Source organism: Athene cunicularia (genome assembly GCF_003259725.1).
Source record: "Athene cunicularia isolate RWA chromosome 1 unlocalized genomic scaffold, athCun1 chr1_part1, whole genome shotgun sequence".
Lineage (NCBI taxonomy): Eukaryota > Metazoa > Chordata > Aves > Strigiformes > Strigidae > Athene > Athene cunicularia.
Genome location: NW_020799091.1, coordinates 112,974,194 through 112,991,341, shown reverse-complemented (window position 1 = coordinate 112,991,341; position 17,148 = coordinate 112,974,194). Strand labels below are relative to the sequence as shown.

General features: G+C 37.9%; 1 protein-coding gene across 4 annotated transcripts in view; it reads left to right on the top strand.

Annotated features, from left to right (window-relative positions):
• The window catches only part of EPHA6 (EPH receptor A6), a 493,307-nt gene that overhangs the window by 343,788 nt on the left and 132,371 nt on the right, over positions 1-17,148 (top strand). For 2 of the 4 annotated variants that reach the window (XM_026843375.1, XM_026843356.1), the window contains exons 6-8: positions 3,878-3,925; positions 4,343-4,505; positions 14,358-14,466. In XM_026843375.1, coding sequence (XP_026699176.1) covers positions 3,878-3,925; positions 4,343-4,505; positions 14,358-14,466 — 320 coding nt within the window. The remainder of the gene's footprint in view (positions 1-3,877; positions 3,926-4,342; positions 4,506-14,357; positions 14,467-17,148) is intronic. The other 2 variants (XM_026843385.1, XM_026843366.1) reach the window with 1 other exon arrangement.

Here is a 17,148-nt window from a genome sequence, read left to right as displayed (position 1 = left end):
TAATAACATTGGCATTACTTATCATTTGGATTATTTTTATGTTTTAATTACAGGTTTTCACCAACAGAAATCTGTAGTAGGCTGTGGAAGAGGTCTTCTGAATTTCCTCATATCATATTCTGACTAATAGTTAACATATTATATTAGACAGACTTCTTTAACTTACGTTTAAACCCTCAGCCCCTGTATTCTCAAAATGGCTTCTTGGGAGTCCTATGCCATCTTAAGATCACAAATGCTGCTTTCATATTAATGTGAAGGATCAGAGAATTTCTTGTACTTCTTTTATGTGAACTCTGAGCCATATATAATGGCAAACAGTTCACTTACTGCTTACATGCAATGGGAAATACAACAATATCAGGGAAACTTTTCTGGTAAAAGCAGACACTAAGATCCAGGAAGTACATCTAAGTCCCGCAGTTTAAAATTAACTTTTTGAACCCAGAATCCGTGACAAAGTACGTGCATGTTATCTGCGGCAAAATAGGACAAAGTATCCAATACCTCTCTGCAGACTAGAATTGCACTGTGTTATTCTGAAACCATCTTTAGTCTTCCTGAGAAAGATCTTGGCAGAAGGAGTGGCCAATCTTAAGTGTCACCCCCATCAACTTCAAATTGCTTCTCTCTCTGGAAAGTTCTGGCTTTTCAAGTCAGCTGCAGGTCTTGTCATTGTCATGAGAAGGGAGTAATGGCAAAGTGAAAAAATTCTCTTTGGAGAATTGTCTTATATATGAATCCAGTCCTAAAAGGCTGATTTCTTTGTGTGAAACATTCACATAAAACAATGTGAAGTTTCCAGCTATTAGTCATTTTGTCTCAAGTCTGAGCAACTTTCTCCTCAGGTACAGGCTTCTGAAGCTTTTTCTTCTCAAACACACCAAAGTGACAGGTTCCCTTTCCCCTGTTTCACTTGCAATTACAAATCCTACCGCCTTTCCTGTATAACAACAGTATTACTTTTAGGATCATGTACTCCTAGACATTGTTTTTTGGACTGTGTGATGGATGGCATAAGAGCCTGCATAAAGGAAAAAAGAAAAAAGATGAGAGGGCACAGAGATGGGACCCTTCAGGGCCCACCTGCAGGCAGGCCCAGGCACATGGTGAGGGATCAGCAAGTCAGACAACCCTTAGAGGTGACCAAAATACTTTCCACTGCCTAGAAGGGACAAGAAGAGATGGCTGCCCCTTGGGAAGCTGCTGTTAGCCACAGCCTGCCCACATGGAGGGACACACCTTGTTGATTAACCATTACCATCACAGTCCTTGTCACACTCATTACCTTTGATGAACTACAAATAATAAATTATGCTTGATAACTGTCTGTCCACATCCCTGGTTAGGGAGCTGCTATATCCCAAATGCTCTTTTATACAAGCAGTAGTTAGCCTGTAGTAACAGATGTAAGATAACAGATAGTATATCTTAGATTTTTTTTTTTTTCAGGACTGATTGCCAGTTCTTTTCAGCCACTAGCCTGTTCAGCAGGCTTCAGAGAATAAATCCTTATCATTGGATCTTGTGGAGTCTCCACCAATTTTTGGCCAAATTTCCATTTCCATCCTCCTCTGAAAGAATCTTTTTACAATTCCATTAAATTATTTCTGCAATCTCTCCAGCAGGTCAGAAAAACCAGTAAATCGTTAAATGATTAGAAGTTGATTTCAAGCATCAAGGTAGTCTGGGAAAACGAAATGGCTTGCAACTATTATATCATAAAGTGAAATCCCTTAGATGCCGGTCTCCTCTTTATCCTGCAGATTGTGGAGCCTAATTAAAAATTTCCAGAGCATTCCAGAGTGTAAAGTCTCTGCCCACCTATGTCTGGGTCATGACAGATGGAGCACATAGTACTCGCTAAAACTTTAAAATGAAGCACACCAGTATCTGTATAAAACAAGCATTTGCTGTTTACAGAAACTTTAATGAACACATCCAGAATCTTTCCTTCACTGGAGGTCATGTCTTTACCTGGACTGAGTGCAGAAACAGTCTTGTATTGATATTGTATTTAACAGGCAAGATCACAAATATATTGGGCCATACCTATGATTCAGTGTGGTCTTAGGACAGTGCAAAATCAGGTGGTTTCTTTTTTTTTTTTTTTCTCTTCTATTCTTAGTTTGATTTTAAGCTGGTCACTAGCTTGTTTTGAAAGACTTGGTCTCTTTGAGCAGAAATGTACACACTTCAGTCAGCAGCTTCATTACTAAATAACCTCAAGTCTTGTGTTCTCCAAATTTGCATACCCTGTCCAAGTTACATGTTAACATATATGAGCACTCTACACATAGAAGTCCCTGGAAGTTGCACGTATAACCAGGCTATAGAATAGAAATTAGCTATTCATGACACACTGAATGTTTGTGAAATGTCCGTAAAGTAGTATGTAAACTCCTCTGTATGTGTATGAGTTCTCTAGTTCTTTACAAATCTGAATATTAACCCATTATACCTTTTTTGTTCACATATATGCTATTTTTCAAGTTGAAACAACCTTAATCTCAACAAAACAAAACAAAAACAAACAAAAAAAAACAAAAAAAACAAAAAAAAAACACCAACAACAAACCTTTAACCACTTGGCTTTCTGTCAGAAGAAAATATATTTTCTGAAATGTCTTTTTAAAAAGTGTGTTTAAAATCCACTAACTTGTTCAAAGTGAAGTTACAGCATTCAAGTAATTGGAAGAGATCTGATAGTTGTAGAAGTTGTTAGACAGTATATTAATCATAGTCACTATCCGCAAGATTACATGTTCACCGTGCCTTACTATTTCAATTTAAATAGATGCTTCTTGCTATTTCAAAATCTGGTAGTGGACTGTAGAACAAATCAACACTTCCTCTTCCTGTAGTTTCTCACATTATTTCCACTGTTTGAACATTAAATGCAATTATTTTAGATATTGATCATTGTTGCCTTCCTTCTTCTTCACTTAACAGAATCATTAATTTATTTTTGTGTGTTTGTTTTTTAGTTTGGTTTTCTTAGCCATCTCCTTGATGCCTACTGGGATAATACTGATATATCTGATGCCCTATGCTAATGTGACTTTGTTACACCATGACTGAATTTGACTCAGCATGTTTTACATAAAACTGTTTGTTTTATATAAAGAATATATGTATGTTGATCAGAAGAGATTAAAAACCCAATGGACTCTAACTGAAACCTGTTCTTCTCCTGGTTATATCTCTTCTGTGAACCATATTGTTTCCTTCTTAACAGGCTGGAAGCACCCTTGGAATAACTTATACATGCTCTAATATTACTACATGGTATAATAAATGTATATGGTGCCCTGTGGGTATCACAGTTGGATTGTTAAGCATATGCCAAGGACATTTCTGCTCATATGTCAGTTTGGAGACAAATCCTGCTGCAACAAAGTAAAGCTAGCCTTAAGGCACCATATAAAATATTACAGATTACTGATTTATCAAGTGACAGTAACTAACGACAGGGAATAAACTCTCTTTCCTTCTAAGTCATCACCTCATGTAAAAGTATCACCAGTGACCTGTCTAGCAAAGCAGCACTCTAGTTTTTGCACAGCAATCAATGTGGCTGGTCTCCATACTACAGCAGCTGGTCTGCTGTGGTAATTCCCAGTGATCTCTGCACACTGCAGTTCTCAGTGATCTCTGCAAGAGTCAGGAATTCTCAGCAGATGCCCAGGATCAACTGCTAGGAGATTAACAGGGGACTTTTGCAGAGAGTGTTTCTCCTTATACAGCGTGAAGGGGAATTTCATCCATGACTATATGGAAAGAGAAATTAAGTTCAACAGCAGTGAAGCAGTTGAACCATGCTAGAAGTTTACAGACTTTAAAGAAAAAGTTAATTTTTATTTTCTTTTACCCACAGGTCTACCCACGGATAGCGCCGGCATTTTGGCACTACCTGCGGGTAGAAGTGAGTAGCGGGTATTTGAATACTCCCACATCTTTACTTTACAGCTTACTAGTATTAACTGACCTCCTAGTTTGTCCATTGTGCAAAAATAATTAGCAACCATTCTAGGTGTCATTTTCTGTGAATGTAGTCTTGTACTAATTCCATGTTGTTTTGACTGCAGTGTAATTACTAACCCAAGTCACAAAAATGTGATGTGTTTATATACAAGATTAAAGACAAAAAAATTGAAATCTAAGTGAAGGCCATATCATACATTATGACTATAGCACAGTATCGAAGTACAGAAATCCATACCTGCACCTCCTTTTATAAATACATTCATGAGAAGAATATGGAGCTTCGTTCTGCTGTATCATTTTTTCAAAGTTCATGCAACTCAATTTGATACCATTTCTCCCCTCTTTTGTCCCTCAGGAGCATGAGCAGCTCAGCTATTCCTCCACAAGGTCCAAGGCTCCAAGTGTTATCATCACAGGTCTCAAGCCAGCCACCAAGTATATATTTCATATCAGAGTCAGGACGGCAGCAGGATACAGCGGCTATAGCCAGAAGTTTGAATTTGAAACTGGAGATGAAAGTAAGTTTCACTGAAGGGAAAAAAAAAACAAAACAAACAATACCACAGAATTAGCATCTAATTCTAAAACAGTGGGACACTGAGAGTTTGAATGACTGAATACATACCATTTGCTTATCACAAAATGACCACTGCTATATGTTTTTAAAAAAAAATAAAAGTAAACCTCAGCTTCACACTTCTGGATTTATAACAACAAATAAAAATTTTAGCCCAATGCTGCAGCTGAAGGAATGAATGTTCTCTTCTGCAAAATTTCGTTATGGATCTCTTCCAGCTTGAGATATTCTATGATTCTATGATCCTTTCTCTGCTTAAAGAAGGCTTTCCTTTTGACATCTAGAAATACCATTAGTCGGGCTTTACCTAAGTACAACAGCTTCATGCAAGCTCCCAGAACATAGTGATGGAGTCTTTCTCTGTAGTTGTTAGACTCTACAAACAAAAAAACCACAAAACTTCTATATGCATTCCTGTCAATGAGTAAGCCTATTGAATTTGCCAGTAAGAAGCAGAAAGCCTACATATTTCTACAGAATATGCAGAAAGCCTTGATGCTATGTATGATGTTCATGCTCTGAACAATTTTTTAAGTCATGTATTGCCCTCCATGTTCAAAGAAACTGCAAACAAGGTATTTACAAGCATTTGAGATAAAATTAGTGTAGTAGATACAACACTAAAATACTCATAAATGAAATTACTTTAACCAATTATATATACACCATGTTTTTCATCACTCTTTTAGAATTCAAGTTGCTTAAGATAAAGTACAGACTCAAAACTATGTAAGTGATTTCAAGAATACCCATGGGTTTGTGTTCCATTTTAATTTGATCTTAACTTCTATTTCAAAAAGGTTTTAGGGATAGATTTCCAAGTGCTTAATGCCTAATTGGACTTTTTTAAATTTTCTGGGTACCTAAGCCGATTTGTTTGAGTAGGAATTGAGCACTTGCGTGCTTTCAAGAATTCCAGTAGATCCTGTCTACATATTCTGATGCAACAAATACTAGGCTTTGGGCACCCAGGGACATAACTCTTATAAAAAGTAAATGGTATTTAAACCTCTATGAGCCTATGTCATGTTTGTGAAAACATGACTTACCCATCTACATCAGCAAGACTGTGGTTCCAATGACATTTCTCTCATTGGCACTGCTGATAGAAACATCTGCTTGGAGTGTGATTCCACCCACTCCCTCCCAAGCCCATGTCTCCTTCAGTTGCACTAATGAAACTGGCTCTTGGGCTGCATGGTGAGTTAGAGCTCACAACACTCTTAAACATTTATTACTTCCATTACATCTAAGCTCTCAGTGTGAATCTTGGTAGTGAAGCATAAATACTCATTATATATTTGAAGTTTACCAACATTTATTGCTTAAGCTTGTGCCTGACTAAGAGTATTTGATTTGTTATAAATATAGATCATGTGATTGAAAGGAAATGCAGACAGAAGAGGTTTTGTTTATGATCAATCGAGATAGAGGTCAAGAGAAGTTCTGCCACTGTTTGAAATGGTACCTGGAGCTAGATAAAGACTTCAGTTTAATTAAAAGGGTAGTTCAAAGGACTGTGGTCTTACTCAAATATTTATACAGTACTGCTTTAGATTTGAAAGGGGAAAAAAAAGCAAAGCAAGTTCCTGCTGGTAAATATTACTTATTTCTAATTGAAGCAGTACTCAGTGACCAGTCAAATGATGCCATTTCTCTCCAGATATCTTATTTCCTCAGAGTAGTATTTTGAAAATTGCCCTATTCTATTCTTTAAGGCAGTATCAGATGATTCTGATTATTCATTTGTACCTCTTTCATAACACAGGCCAAATGTCTGTAACTCTATAACTTTTCCGGACAGCTCATGACATCGGATTGAAATGTAACATCTGCCATATACTAATACTCTTGATTTAAAGTGTTCTAGTAATGGGGAGCTCACCATATTTATAGGTAGATGGTGCCAGTGCTTAAGCCTCATAATTAAAAATGTGGACCTTATTTCTAGCCTGAATTTTTTTTTATTTAGCTTGTATCTTATGACCCTTTCTTGCCAAATTAGAAGCCAAATACAATCATAAATCTCTTTCTCATCTAAATGTGTTTGCCGTTTTTAAGAATTTTCTTGTCTTTCCCATAAGTGATATAAATTCTCTCACTCTAAAACCACAGCAGTTTTTCCAAACATTTTGTAGCTCTCCAAAATTTTAACATCCTTTTTGAAGTACATCAGAGCTGAACCTGTTACTAAATTAAGCTGGAAAACAAAATATGTTTATGATGCCATAAACAGACCTAACACTTCTTACCTCCTTATAATTCAGTTTTCTTTTACTTACAGGTCTAAGCACTTGCTGCCTGAACTACAGCATTTTTACAGCTGTCTTACACAGCTGAATAACTGGAACATAACAACGTTTTTTGTCAGTACCATTGTATTCCACAATACTGACCTACATTTAGATGGAGGGGTTGGAAAGAGTTGTGTTGAGACTTGGACTGCATAGTTATATCAGTACACATAATGTTAATTTGCCATCGCTGGCATGCATTTATCTTAAAAACCAGTCTAGGTCAAGCTGTGTAGGACCTATCTTCGTCATTCACTACTCTGGCAGTATGCAGCTCAGCTGAAAATTTTGTGATTTTTTAATATATATACATCTCGATTATTCTGAAAGATACCAAATAATATTAGACCAAGACAGACTATTTCAAGTCCCTTCATTGCTACCCATTAGAAACAAGTTACTAGGTGAAAATTCTACATTTGCAATTACTTTTTGTGGTCTTTCAGTTAGCCAGGTTTTTATTTATTTAATGTGAGCTAGACTGATTTTATATAAAGTTAACATTTTCATGAGAAGGCTGGGAAGAATAGTCTTTTATAAGTCTGTGTTGTCACAGAAAATTTATCAACCAACAATCTCATAAAAATGACAAAAAATAGTTCAAGTCATGTGTTTGATAGAAATCCTTCTTAACTGGCATTAGCTGTTAACATGCTTCAGCTCTCTACCAATTGTACATGTCTTAGTATCTAGAGAAGAAATCCAGGACCAGTTGCAGATGAACATCCAAAGTTGATTCCAGTTACCCTGCTTGAGTATTGACATAATTTGTTAATAAATAGTGGTAAAGTAAGCAATCCAAAATTGGGGCTTTTCTTTAACAGTGACAGACAAGGTTTAAAAAAGTAATGGTTCATCAATTGTGAGACATGTATATCAATGTCCTAAAATATACAGTCCTTGGCAGGACAGTGCTGTGATGCCTTCTCCAGTTTACTGTTTGAAACACTATTTGTGCCACTTCAGTTATATAGGATAAAACCAGATACATCATTACTAGGAACACTAAAACATTTTGATGTAATTATTAATGGTTGTGCATGAGTCAGAAAGAAGACCAACTCTCTAGCTGTAATGAAAAAAGTTAGTTAATCATGCAATGTTGACCTGGTTTTTTGGGAAGTGCCCTCACTTACTGACCAGCAGACTGAGGCAGCCATTTCTTGGGGAGCATGTTGTTGTTGTTAAACTCTTTCTCCCTGCTGCAGAAACCAATAAAAGGAAAATCTAAAAGAGTAAAATTTGTACTTTCTTTGTGAAAGAAAATGGGAGTTACCTAGAAAAGTCAGAAAAATTTGCTTCAAGGAAGCAGGGGTGGATGAATGGATGTTATCGGGCTTTCTTCCACTGTTAAAATTAAGGGGTTGCTGCTGGGAAATGTAATACCTTTGAAAAGCATAGTTACTACTGCTTTTGACTATGTTCCTTATTGCCATTTTATTCAGTCTCCCTGTTTCAGCACCTTACAGGCAAAAAAAAAGCTGACAGGGTTTCATACAGTCCAGCACACACAGGTGTACCACTGCTGTGGCTATAAATTGAAGCATAACCTCTCTCCTCATTTCTGCTTTTATGTATCAGGAGTACCAACTATCTGAGTCACCACAAAAAGCTCTGGTCCTTCCTAGGATAGAATAAAATGTATTCTGAGAATAAAGAAATCATTTGTCCCAGGGCAAACATGCTTTAATCTCTGTTTTCTCTCTCCCTCTTTATTTTACTCTCTGCCTCTTCTAACCAGCTGTTTATGGAAGACATTTTTTGTTTGATTGGGTTGGTTTTTTTAAGTTAATGATTCAAAGCATTCTTTTTTTCTGGAGGTATGTTTTTTACTATATCACCTCAGAGGCTCTTGTGCCTAGAGGAACTTGTAAAATATTGAACAATTTACAGTTGTTAGGCAGTGCAGTGTTTTCATGCTGTAACTCTCTTATGCATGGCTTGTTCTAAAACCGAGAGTATTCTCTATGTCAACCTTCTCGACATTAGGAAAAAAAATCTGAAAGGGAACTAGGTGGCTTGTTCCAGAAGGGACCTGAGGGGCAAACTAGCATGTGTGCAGTGTGGACTAGTGCTTGGGCTGAACAGAGTGATAAATGTAAGCACATGTTGATTTTTAATCCAGAAGCAACATCAACTTTTGTATGCTTCAAATAAATAATATTAACAGTAAAAAAAAAAAAAAAAACCAAAAAACAGAAATGCTAATAGAATACCTGATTAGGTATTTTATAAATTTGAAGACTGTGAAAAATTAATTGGCTTAAACCCCTGATCTTGATGAAACAATAACTGTAATTTTTTTACTATAGACACAGATGGTGACTTTCTTGTATTGCCAGATCTGTTGAATTCTCACATGCTTCTGTCTCTTCCTACAGCCACAAAATCTATCTTTAACTTTTCAGCCTCAAATCCTGCTATTTTGGATTTGCCACCAGATGTCATTTAGACCCTGATCTCCATTCTTTCCAGAACTCCAGAGCTCAAGGGAGGGGTCTTGAATCATTGATTCTGATAGAGATCCAGCGTTTCAAACATATGCTCTGATTCATGCCATGACAGAGAAGCCATCCCTAGGATTTTTAGAAAGACATTGAATTACCAATGCAAAATGTATATTTTTTTAGAATGTTTGATGCTTTGGCAATGGTAAATTAAACTTCTGATTGAAACAAACAAATGAGAAGGCACATATCTCATATTAGAAACTGTTTTGCTGGATCTCTCCCCATGTCTGCCCAGTCCTACTGTTCATTCAATAGTAGCAAGCACCAAATACCTCAGAATGTCTCATTTTAATCTTGAAGTATTTACTTACTCTTACATTTTTTCAACCATTTGTTTTTCAAATTTGACTTTGTCATACCTGATTACTGTATGCACCCAGAAGCCCTGGAGACTTTACTTTTCCTCTGCATTTCCTGAACAAGAGCAACATTCTTGCTCAGATCGCAAACTATTTGCCCAGGCTTTCCATTAATCCACTGCTCAGAAAGCTAATGTTAGGGGGAGCACTTGAAAGAAGGCTTTTCAAGCAAATACATACCAAAAAGTTTTACATTCTTATGCTAGTGATAGCATTATTTTTACCTTTCAAAAGTTCTTTTTAAGATTGCCTTTCCACTGCCTCCTCCCTTTCCCACATTCCCCTTTAGGTTGGAGCCCATCAGCTCACTGGAGCACAGGAACTACAGCACTTCTGAAAATGGAAAGGTTACTCTAATTGGACTTTATATTTTTCTTTATTATTTTTCTTAAGCACTGTTGTGTACAATGCCTTGTAAATCCATCTGACAGCCAGTTCCTGACTATTAGAGCTTCAGCTCTCACCATCCACAGTCCTCTATCTTACAGTTACTCACTATTATCTGTCTAGCTGTCTCTCTGTCACTTTTTTATCTTTCAGTCTGCTGGAAGGTCTGCTGCCTGATAGATGTCAAACTGAAAAAACTGAAGGGTGTAGCTTAGAGGCAGAAGTGAGCTGTCAGTTAGGACTTCCAGCCCTTTTATATCAAATATACAACCTTTTAAAAGATTTTTTGAGAAATTTGCTCAAAGAAAGGAGAACAGAGATGGAAAGTTCTCTCTGTCTTTCATCCTTTTCCACCATGACTAAAATGTCTGCACCATTCCTTCCTGTATGCCCAGTGAGGAAGTGAAGAAGCCTTGGGGTATTTTCCTTCAGCCCAGAGAGGAGGCAAAGTGCAGCTCCTCCTCCACACAGTTGGCTGAAGAACCCAAAGAGAAGCTGAGACAGGGCATGGATGTAAAAGGTAGTTGGTGGGGACAGTACTGACATCAGGCTGGATGCAGAAGGGATTTCTGTGCATGTTGTTAAGCAAGGAAGCTGGAACGATGCAATTAAGACACTTCAAATGTCATTTCAGGTATAACCTGAATTAAGCATTAAAAGTAACAGGAGTGAAGAGTTTATATGGATAGTATTCTTCTGGGTACAAGTATCATATATGTTGAAGTTTGAAAGTCAAATCACTGCTGTGACTAATCACGTTAATTGCGGCTACAATGTGTTTGAAGTGTTTTGACACCCAAACATTATAGTATACTATCTAATCATGTTCTGGGTTAAGTAATAAATCCTCCCTTTTCCTTGTCTTATACTACTCATTTTTTAAACTATGTTTTTGTCAAAATGAACTTATTGAGCAGGCAGGCCTAGAGAATGAAACGTACTACCAGACACAATAGCTAGCCCAGCTAGATGGGTTCTAAACTCCTGTATGTGGTTTACATATTCCTGTTACATCAGTGTTTCCTCACCCCCTTGCCTATCAGCTTTAACTGTCAAATACATGGTACAGCCACATTCATCCCTGTGATCACAGAGCTGCTAACCGTCACTGGATGGATTTCTGTGGTGCATAGTTGCCGGAGATATGAGACCGTACACTAGACGGTGTAGAGACAGCAAAATAATGATTTTAGCTATATGAGTGCTGGCCATGCTGTCTAACAAATGAGATTCTGGAAAAAAATGCTATGTACTTCTATCATGAAATGCAGCACTCTAATATGTACACACAAAGAGATGAAATAAGGTTGCAGGAATTTTCTTGGCTTTGCAACCTATCATAATTGTTTTTTAAACTGAGTTTTTCTGGCTTGCATAATCAAGACTAGTCCTGAGGAGAAACACAGGGTCATATACCAATATGCACAGCTGATGAAGGGACGAAAGAAGGAAGAAAAATCGGGAAATGACAAGAAGGTTTCAAAAACATTCACAACAGAAACAATACATATTAAAGCTCTTATTTACAACTTGAACTTTACCTTAAGAGAAAGATGGAGAAATGAGAAAAAAACAGAGAGATTGAGAGACATGATGAATTTCATTTAGAATGGCAAAATGTAAAAATTTTATTTATTGAGTGTCCCTGACTACTATCTTCTCACTGCCTAGATAGCAGTTTATGTAACCTTTTACCTGTGTGAGGAGTCTCTGTATGTGCATATACCTGTGCTTATATATGTGTTGTTCACTGCACTGTGCCTTTATTGATTTCTAGAAGGATCACTTCAAGAAAAAATAATTATTTCCATCATTTTGCCTTACCTGTCTCTCTGTCAGTTTTTAACACATCCACATTTTCCAATTATACTTGTCTGTGATTTGACATTTTTATCTGACAAGTAAATTAAGGTCATCAGGAAGTTTCAGGGTTGAAAGCCCCCTGTAGTGATTTGGCTACTTGAAAAAAAAAATCCTAATGTATTGGACACTGGCACCTCTGCCAACACAGTAAAATACAAAGAGAAAGAGAATTATCACTTTTTAAGTACCTACAGTCTCAGATTAAAATTTTACTTCTTACAGGTAAAACTAAATCAGTCTGGAATTTCTCCCCTTTGTGAATTTGTCTCTAGTTCCTGATAGAAAATATGTTATGAAGCTGATAGGTTGCCTTCTGTTTTAGCTAAAACACCAAGAAATAGCAGCTCCATTCAGCAGAAATGATCCAAGACATGTGACTTTCTTCTTCTCAATAGCTGCAGAGTGCTTTTTTGGACTATGGAATCAGTCCCTATATTTGCACCTTTAATTCTCATGAAGAAAGGCCGTGGGTTGTCTCCTTGGCAATGAATTTCTGTAGAAGAAAACCACAGCTAATTTATCTTAGCCAATGGTGTGCTTTTCTTCTGCTGAATTCACTATTTTTGCACACCTCCTTCTCCTATTAAAAAAAAAAAAAAAAAAAAAAAAAAAAAATTGCTGAAATGGGCAAGGTAGACTCATCTAAAACCTCCTCCCCCGTTTACAACTTAAAACTGTACTCGGCTTTAACAATCCTTGCAACATTTAGCACAACCCCCATTAGTCTGAAAATAGTATTCAGCATTTGATTTGGAGAACCTGTTATTATTTGCATTGTTACTTGTGCGGCATGGTAGTTCTTATGTTGTATTTTTCCAACTAAATGTGGCTCTGTGGAACATAACACAATGCAGCTAGAATCCATTCCCATAATATCACTAGATACTATTTTGGAGATTAGCTATTCAGTGAGTATTTGCTACATCATTTATTGGAAGATGTATATATTTAACTTGTCTGTGGAGAGCTTATGGCCACAGATACTGAATGCCTTGTAATTTACTGCCTGTGCGTATCTCCATTAAATTATATGGGCAGAAACCTAATGGCAGAAATTTTACAAGTTGGTTTTGCTGAAAATTTGACATAAACTACTATTGTGTTTATTTGCTTTAGTACTATTACAAAGCCAGTATAGACTACTAATTTCTAAACCACTCACAACTATTATTGAGAAGCCAAACATTTTTCTTGGAAACAGCGTTTTAGGAGGCTTTGGACAGCAATGTGTGCATTGTATTGGGCTTCATCAACTGCAAAGTGAGAGAAAGTAACCTACTGAGCTTTCTAGGTAGCAGCCTAGGTGATTTCCCTAAGCTTTAATCATCTGGTGCCTAAAGAAAGCTGAAGAGTTTGCTTACAGAACAGTTTGCAAGTTTACAAAATCAAAGTTACCTTCCTGATAAATCTAAAATTTATTTTCTTTTCTACATTTACTACTGTTGTCAGAGGTCACTGAATAGAATTATTCTTCTTTCAGAACAATGTTATGTTTCTCATGGAAACAGAGAGTAAGAATCAGTTAAACGTCATGTAGCAAAAATGTTCAAGGGTAACTGAATTTAAGAAATAAAACTTTGGAGTCACAAGACAGGAGACAGACAAAAAACTCAGCCTAATTCTTTTTCTGCTCATGTAGTATTTGGACAGTGAGGACCAACTAGACTGTAAGGAGGTACTTTGTCAATGTAAAGATTTAATAGTATACAGAATAAATTAACAAAAAGAGCAAGTGTCTAGAGACCAGATAATTTAGGTGACCTTTTTTAATTCCTAAACGTCCTACAAAAAAACAGAGGGAAAAACACGAGGCATAAGAAAATCAGGGTTTTTTTTCAACTACAGTGTTGCCAATCACAAGAGCATGTTATAGATAAAACTGTATACATTTTGTGACAATAAAACTAAACACCAGACATACAGAAGAGTGTGTAAGGCTACACACTATGTTTTTTCTGCTTTGCTTCCTCCTGAACCGAGTTTAATATCTCTTACATACACAGCACTGCTACTGACTGCACTGGGACAGTTGGATGAAGAGAAGTTCTGAATTAGATGCAGGATTAAGCTAAATAAAGCTAAAGAAAAAAATATGTTCTAGTTTTGTGTCCAAAATCTTGTAATATTCAAACTTTAGTAAATTACAAGTGTCTGATAATGCCAGCTCCTCATTTTAAAAACCTAAAAACATCTTCTCCCCTTCATCATAGTTGGGACATGGATTATGGTTTTTCACTTGGCACATCTGATGTCCTTGCTAAGCACCGAGGAAACTATTACAGAACAATTACAACATTTGACCAGTGAAATGTTATCACCCATTCTGCAAGAACCCTGGGTAATGGAGCTTTAACCTCTTTTCTTTGTGCTTCTCTTTCAGCTTCTGATATGGCTGCAGAGCAGGGACAGATTCTTGTCATTGCCACTGCTGCTGTTGGTGGATTCACTCTCCTGGTCATCCTCACTTTGTTCTTCCTGATCACTGGGAGGTAATTAACACTACTCAGTCAGAGTAATCAAAACTAAGAATTTAAGAATAATACTTAAGTCATTAAACCACATTTTCAGTGCTAAAATAAGGGTTAGACATACCAGGGTTCATGTCCTCTCGGTTCAGCACTGCTCATACTCACACTTCTGTTGTGAATGTTGTCTTTCATAGAAACCCAGTTTGGCAGCTAAACAATTATGTCAAATCAGGAAATAGCTTGGCTGTTTTAAAAAGAAGTTTATGGACTTCTTGTCTGTAGAGCAAGAATTGAAAAATACAAGGTACCTGCACCCTCAAGGCTCTGGCATTAGAAGACAAAAACCAAAAAAAAAACCACACTATTTTTTACAAAATCTCATAACTGGCAATTGCAAAGCTTTGGAGGATGTAACCTTAGGATTTTTTATACCTTGGGGTTGGCAGTGTAGCTTGCTAAAGGCACTTGAGTGGACAATTTTTTATTACTTTTACACTTGAGTGGACAATTTTTTATTACTTTTGCTATATTAAATTTGTAGGGAAAATCATACACATTTATGTATGTATCTTATATGCAGATTTCTATATCTATTAAAATAAAGGAATTCTGTAATGAAATAAAATTTAAGGAAAACTTTACTCCAAAATACTGGAATGATTCTACAGCCTGTGATATCACTGGTGAACAGAAAATAGCTTCCTGAAGGCCCTGTTTTATTACTTTTTGGCTTTTATTTTTTTTTAATTGGATTGAAGATATCCCAACTAAATCTACAATACAGCAGTACTGTTGCCCTGTAGGGTAATTCACCAGTCTGGACAATAATTATTTTTATAACTACCCTGATTCTTATACTTAAAATTCTTTTAGTACAGTGCTGATTGTCCACTTTCCTTCAGTTGTTGTGTCGATCGGGATCAAGTAATGACATTATGCAAATTGGATGAGAAAACATTTTGATTTGAGTAGCCAGATGCTATGCTCAATTACACACTGAAGGTTTTAAGGGAACTAGCAAATTCTAATTGGACATGCTAAAAAACACATGTAGAGGTTGGAACATCAGTCCTTGCTGGATCTTTGATTCCCACAGGCGTAGCTGCTTTGATGGTGCCTTGTTTCCTTTTTCACTGAGCCTCCAGGTGTTTCCTGTGAGATTTCAGGACTTCACCTGCTTCTACCAGGAAGCAAAACAGAATTTCAGAGGACAATGCCATTATGTCCCCATCTTCTCTGTGAGACATCACTGGCACCACAGTGCTGCCCTGGATCAAGAAAGCCTAAAACCAGACTGATGCTCTGTTAGAGGTATGGGCCTTCAAGCAGATGAGTCAGGCTCATAGCTCCTGCAGTAGGCTCTGTAAGGGAGTTGTGTGGGCTCTAGACCTTCCCTACCTTTTTCCCCTCTCTCTCCTTCAGACACATAAAACAGCTGGTGGAAGAGCCTCCATGTGAGGAGGATTCTCTGTGGAGTTTCCTTCTTACCTGGCTTGGGGACAGAAAAAGTTCAGTGTTGGGATAGGATTCTGCACTATTCCGATCCTGGTTTAGAGTCTGTGTTTACACTTAGAGAAAAAGTGTTATACTGACTCCTCTGAATGTGATAATGGTCATCACAGATAGGGCTGATGTCGATAGACAGTCCTGCACTTTGAGATTTGTAATTAAGTTTCTGTTTTGTTCATTGTCTGGGTTTGAGCCCAGAGGGCAACTGAGCACCACACACCCGCTCACTCACCTCTTCCCCCTCAGACATGGGAAGGCGAAAATAGGCAAAAGCCTTGGGAATTGGGATAAGGACAGAGAAGGACAACTCACCTATTCACAGGCAAAAGACAGACTCATTAGGGGAAGAAAAAGAGCATCAGTTTTAATTCAGACACTAACAACAACAAAACAGCCAGAGTAGGACAGTGAGAAGTATTACCACTTCTTAAAATCACCTTCCCCTCCACCCCTCCCTTCTTCCCAGGCTCAGCTCTGCTCCTGATCTCTCTACCTCCTCCGCCCAGTGACAGAGAGGGGCAGGGGATGTGGGGGTTGGGTCAGTCCCCCAACCTCAGGGGAGGACTCCTCACATTCTTCCCTTGCTCCAGCATGGTGTCCCTCTCACGGGAGACAGTCCTCCACGAATTTACTCAGACATGAGTCCCCACAGGCCACAGCCCTTCCCGAGCTGCTCCAGCATGGATCCCTCTCATGTGTTGCAATATTCCTACAACAGCGGGGGCTTCTTCCCTCAGATTCCTGGCCTTCTTTGTGGGCAGCCACCTGCTCCAGCATAGGGTCCTCCACAGGCCTGCAGGTCAACATCTACTCCACCAGTGACCTCCATGGTCTGCAGGGGGGTCTCAGCACACCTCCCCCTGTGCCTCCTCCTTTCATCTACCCACCGTGGTGTTTTCACAGGTGTCCTCCTTGCAACCCCTCCTCACAATCCTAACTCCCCATGCCAGGTTCCCCTTCTTAAAAACATTATTGCAGAGACACAGCCACAGTTGCTAATTGGCTCAGCCTTGGCACAGAGGTAAGTCTGACTTGGAGCCAGGGGAGCTTCAAGAAGCTTCTCACAGGCTTCACTGTAGCCCCCTCCCCTGCTACCAAAAACCCCTGCCACGAACATAAACCCAGCACACTGGTATGACATTACATCTGATCTGAAAAGAAAGTGAAGTCCTGTCAGTGTAGGACAGAGGGTTT